Consider the following 6000-nt stretch of genomic DNA (forward strand, 5'->3'; position numbering starts at 1 on the left):
GTGAGTACACACCAAGCAGGGAGTACACACCAAGCATCGCCTTCCACTCTGCTAGTTGAACCCCCCCCCCCCCCCCCTTATTTCCCCTTCTCGTCAGCATGCCAGGCAATTAGAGGAGGAGTGCAAACATGACAACTGCAAAGCGCTAATTAAAACAGCTCCCCTTCAGTATGCTGACGGCAAAGACTCACAAAGCTGCATCTTGGTTTAGACCCCCAACGCCTAGTCTCCATCCCCCCACCCCACACCCCGCACCACCTTACCCATTGCCACCAACAACTGCCGTCCACAGAAAGCATAACTTCAGTTAATTTTTGAAACCTTCCCATAAAGATTTATGGCTTTCAAAGGGTTTATGACACTCCGAGTGTAAATGTGTCCGCCTGATGAATGGCCTTAGAGGGGGTCTGTTCGATTAATGCGGCAGCACATTAGTCTCTAACACACAGATCGCACACTTCTTAAAATCAGTCAGAATCCACCCTTCAATAACCCCAATTACAAATTACTCTGGATTGATGACGCAACAATCAATTGTAAAATCATAAGTGATGTTTATATATGTAGCGATATAAAAAAGGTTCGATAGCAAGACCTGGAAGGGAGAAAGGAAAGGCGACGGTGTTCCAACATCAGATCAGATATTTAGATCATTATGTAGGGTCACTGATGGATATTTTGTTGGCGTTGATCCAATCGTGAAGGTTTATCTGTTTTTACATAGGGCTTTTCTTTGACTGCAGGACAGCAATATGATCTTTTTATCTTTCCTCTATGTCCTCTATAGAACTGCAGATTAACTCTAAAAACGGCCTTAAAAGGCAGGTGCTAAATTGTGGAAATTCCTTTCAATTCTAAATCCGCAATTCCCAACACACCACATCTACGTTGCGTGTTTAATTTAACACTTGTAAATAACTCTTGTTTTTCAAATCTGTGTGCATTATCACTGGGGCTAAGAATTGAAAAGCACTAAACCAATCTAGTGGATGGATGACTTCAACTCAATTTAAGAGAATAAGAGGAAAACTATTCTAGCAGGAGACATTCAATCAGAATTGGGGGACACGTCCAGGCAGTTACTGAATCGTTGAAATGAGGTGTCAGTGGTGTTTATTAAAGGATGCATTTGAATGCGAAGCCCTCAGCATCCCGAAGCCTCTGCATGTCACCACGGTGACAAAATTAAAACCAAGCATCTATGCATAGCCGATGAGACGGTAAGATTTCATTTATAACGGCAAACTGGAGCAGTCCAGCGAGAGTTCTGAGTACAGCCTTGTTTTGATTTATTTGTCTTCAAGGCAGCCGCGGTTTGAGTGGATGGATGGCGTACATTTTTAATAAAAATTAGCGGGGCACCTGGGAAGGATTTATTTTGACACATTCGTATGATTTCTCAGCAGTGGATTGAACATGCAAGGGATGACAATGGAGTATGCAGTTTCATGTGAAGTCCTCTGTTTAAGCAGAAGACTTTTATTGCAGTGGATGTCACGATCGTGCGAAAGAATGGATGGCAATGAGAGTAATAAAAAACCGTCTCTCGATGTCCAGCCTACTGTCCAAACTAGATTCAGGCTAAAGAGTCCATTGGAGTTTCTTCAGCCCACACTCTTTCCAGTCTGGTTAGATACATAAAATCAGTCAGACGTTAATGACTTTCTTTCGCTGTTGTGTCCATGGGATGCAGCACAAAGGGTGGTGAGGTGGGAGGGGGTGGAGGTGTGGATGTGGCGAGAGATCAGATTTTCCTGACAATGAAAAACATTCCCTCCTCAGGCGCTGCGGTGGAGCTGACAAGTCAAGTGTGAGGTGGGGGTATGAGGGTGGGTGGGGGTTTAGGTGGGGGGTATATCAGCATCAATAATCTTTCATCAAGTCAAAAGCCTTCCACACCAGCCCAGGAACCATTCAATAGATAACTGGGAGCCTTCACTCCAGAGAACGAGAGTGAAAGAGAGAGAGAGAGATGGGAGGGGGGGAAGGGTGGAACAGAGAGGGAGAGTGGAGGAGAGATGACACCAATTCAAAAAGAAGATGCATCACAAGGGCAGAATTGTCTCCTCAGTGCACAAGCACTTACAGGCCAATCAGAATCCATCTCTCAAATCCACTATCGGTTCTGTTCACATGGAAACCGCTGGTGCTGATCCTGTGCCATACGCTGCATGCTTCATCCCCATCCTCTGCTGCAGACACTCTCCCAGTCTCTGTCCACAGTGTCTGTCCACTACGCGGTCTTGGTCACCCCTCACGCTCTCGCTACCTTTTTCCTCCTTTTCCCTCTCGCTCCGTGATGGGATTTCTGGAGAGCTTTTGACTGGTGGGCTGGATGTGTTCTGGGGCTGCTCGTAATTAACGACACCATTACTGTGTTAAAGCGAGCCCCTGGAGGGGCCCAGCCACAGGGGCCTCGATGGCCCCCGTCACATATCCATCAGGCGGGGAGAGGCCATCCATCTCCCCCCCCCGCCTCCTCCCCCACCCCCCACTCCCTGCTCGGAGGATAGCCCCATCACTGTCATCACTGCCAGGCGCTGGTTTCAGGAGGAGGCCAATCCCTCACGGCGTCGTGGAAGCCTTTATGCCGTTTTAAGTGTGGCAGTGAATCTGGGGGGTGCTTCGGGTAGGTGTTTAGACAGAAAACAAGACCTGGATACCGACAGGGTTCTGGACAGAGTCAACTGGGAGTGCAGTAAAACTGGTGTGTCTGGTGTAATTGTGAAAATCGCAGGTACGAGGCGTGACGTTGGGGGACAGGGGGGCAATACCCTCCTGACAACCAATAGCGCCTCATCAAATTGTCCATCACGTTCAACTCCACACTCAACTCCATGTGGACTCTATGTGTCCAGCACCATCTGAACTCGTCACACAGCTGAGATGTGATGCTCAGTCAGAGTTTTCCTTGTGACTGGCACCGCGGTGAGGAATCCTCAAGCATGCCTCTTCATCTAGATGGCACACCCTGTTCCAACCCCTCACACAAAACCCCACTGTAAAAGCCCACTAAGTATCCTTGGGGAAGTGCTTGGCTGTAGTAGAATACCAGCCTATGTACACTGTGTGATGCCCACTGTGTGATGCCCACTGTGTGATGCCCACTGTGTGATGCCCACTGTGTGATGTACACTGTGTGATGTACAAATGCTCTAGCACATGCACACATCCATAGAAATATACACCTAGTGAAGAGTTTGTCCAGCCTGGCATGTATGCAATAGGTGACCATTGACTTCTTTGAAAACAAACAAACACAGACACAGACAGACAGAGACAGACACACAGACACACAGACACACAGACACACAGACACACAGACACACAGACACACAGACAGACACACACACACACACACACACACACCTTGTGGTGTCTGAGCCTGGTTTGGTGTAGTCCTCCAGGGCTCCCTCCCACACACTGTTGGCCATGGCGTTGCCGATGGCCGCCATGACCATGCTGAGCTCCACGGGCCAGTCGTCCAGGTCCAGGGAGCGCACGCGCGACAGGTGTGTGCCAAGGTTACGGTGGATCCCCGAGCACTCGATGCAGATCAGAGCGCCCAGGTTCAGGCTTGCCCAGTCTGGGTCTGTGAGTGTCAAACGCACCGTAAGAACCCTCAAACCAAAACATTCAACCAACAACCTGTTCAGTGTTTACATAAACAAAAGCCTAAAAACAACAACAAACAAGGGGGCGGCCATGACTCAACCCAGGCTGAGCACATGTGAGAACACAAGGGTAGAAATCCAGCCAGACTTACTGGGGGCGTCACAGTCCACACAGAAGCTGTTTCCCCTCACGTTCCTGATGGACTGGATGGCCACCGCATCACTCTGGCTGCCTAACCGGGACTGCAAACAGACAGAGAGGGTCATGGTGTATGAGAGGGGGAATAGAGACTTAGAGAGAGAGGAGAGAGAGAGAACAGAGAGAGAGAGAGAGAGAGAGAGAGAGAGAGAGAGAGAGAGAGAGAGATCTAGAAAGGGGGTTGAACGGATGAACACAGCAACTGAGCTCAGAGGGTCGAAAGAAGACAGGAATATGAAGACCCAAGACGGCGCATGTTTCCACGGTAACTCCGTTGCTTGTCTGTTCTAATAAGAGATGCACCACGCTGCACTGCTTCCATCAGCCTCCGTCATGCAGTTGGCGGGAAAGTGGAAGAGGGAAAGAGTGGGGGAGTGGGAAAGAGTGGAGGGGTGGGAAAGGGAGAAAGAGAGAAAGAGTAAGAAAGTGGGGGAAAGGGAGAAAGAGAGAGGGCAGTATCTCCCCAGGTCTATGGATGCACACTTCAGAAAATGTAATCGCAAAGCTATCGTATATTTAACAGCCACAATAATAATTATAACAGCAGCAATGTCATTAAATATTAGCCATTAAACAGCATACAGCTTGGATGATTCTCAATTGCTTTCTCACTTTTTTACAGTTCATAATTGAATATGTAATAGATTATTGAGGAAAATGTAACTATCCTGTGGTGAGACACGCACTTAAACATTTTATGTTGCATTTCCTAAACATAATTGGAGAACAACAGTGTGGTAGGTGGGCTACAGCATTTGGTGTGCTACCCACCTTGTTTTTGCTGCTCTCGCAGGACTGCAGGCTGGCAAATATCTGGCTCTCGACGGCCGTTACCCATAATTCCCTCTCCTCGAAAGTGGATGCCTCAAAGTGCCACATTTGTCCAGTAAGTGACACAATGACAAACTCAAAGGACTCCTCTTGCTCTGAAACACACCAATAGAGAAACACAAACTTTAAGTAGGAAACAGCAATGGACGGTGGATGTAGATAATGCACAATATTTGCATGGAATTTCCTACATGAACTCCAACAGCGAATCATTAAGGAGCTTCTCACAACTGCAAATGATAGCTCAATTTCACTCATTTGTAATTTTCCAATTAGGCTTTAGCAAAGAGCAGTCTCATTATCACCACACATTCTCTATCCTCTGATGCATTGTGGTGGTTTAGTGTGTTGTGTGAAGGTAAACTTGAGTTGGCGGTTCAAGCTCTAGTGTAGATCTAAATTATGCTGTGTGCTATCAGTCACTCTCAAGCTCCAAGCTCCCTTCTCGCTCAGAGCAGAAATGCTGGACTCTTTTAAGAAAAAAAAAAAAAACAAGATGATGAGCCCAAACTCCCAGGGTGTAATCCGAGTGTAATCACCCCTCTGCACCATCAGAGTCGTTCGGCATGTAAATACCGCCATTACAAAAGCTCATTCCATTAGCGCTTAGCTATACTCATTAAGGTATGCAGTCTGACCAGGAGATAATGCAGGTTAATCATTCAGGTCACAGTCGTCACCAGCAACCCCACGTCCACAGAATATATGCAAAGGGGGGTATTTAGTGTTTGTGATTCGAAATGGCACACGGAGGAATTCACTGAAGATTAGATTAGCATCTGAGTGCCACTAATGTGAACTGAACCATTTCCTTTATGCGCGCGTGCTACACGCTGTCAGGGCGCTGAATCACTAAACCGTCATAGATACTGTCAGTGCCATTACAAATTATGTTCAAATCAGCATACTAAGGCATGGTAGGACATGATCTGTCTGATCTGTGAACAGTGGATGAGTCCAAACATGAGGTACTGACAGACGTTGGCACAAATGTCAGCACAATGTTGCGTTGTAGGCTACTACCATGTCTACAGCTGCCGCTGCTTACTTTCCTTCAGACTGTATGTATTTGCTTCCTCGTGGCAAAACCTGGAAAAAAAAGTGCTCATCCTGAATTGTCAGGAATAGTTTTTTAATAAGGACCTTTTTCTTTGACAGCCAAGTGCAAACAGAAATAAAAACAAATGCTTTGAAACCAATGTCAAAGAAAAACCTGTGGCCCCACTAGTTTCACTGTGATTGTGGTACGGGTCTGGACAGCTGAGGGACGAGCTGATGGGTGGCAGTCGTGTGCAATCACAGGGGCCCTAGTGGAGAGACACCCCTTCAGGCAGAAAGCAATAATCCAATTAGCTC

The 6000-nt window shown here is 47.2% G+C and overlaps 1 protein-coding gene across 2 annotated transcripts in view; it reads right to left on the bottom strand.

Annotated features, from left to right (window-relative positions):
* The window catches only part of agap3 (ArfGAP with GTPase domain, ankyrin repeat and PH domain 3), a 138707-nt gene that overhangs the window by 12021 nt on the left and 120686 nt on the right, over positions 1 to 6000 (bottom strand). For both annotated transcript variants that reach the window (XM_080836964.1, XM_080836963.1), the window contains 3 exons: positions 4585 to 4739; positions 3767 to 3857; positions 3370 to 3592 (listed from right to left, as the gene is read on the bottom strand). In XM_080836964.1, the coding sequence (XP_080693090.1) occupies positions 3370 to 3592; positions 3767 to 3857; positions 4585 to 4739 (469 nt within the window). The remainder of the gene's footprint in view (positions 1 to 3369; positions 3593 to 3766; positions 3858 to 4584; positions 4740 to 6000) is intronic.

This window comes from Sprattus sprattus (genome assembly GCF_963457725.1).
Source record: "Sprattus sprattus genome assembly, chromosome: 4".
In the NCBI taxonomy this organism is placed as follows: Eukaryota; Metazoa; Chordata; class Actinopteri; order Clupeiformes; family Clupeidae; genus Sprattus; species Sprattus sprattus.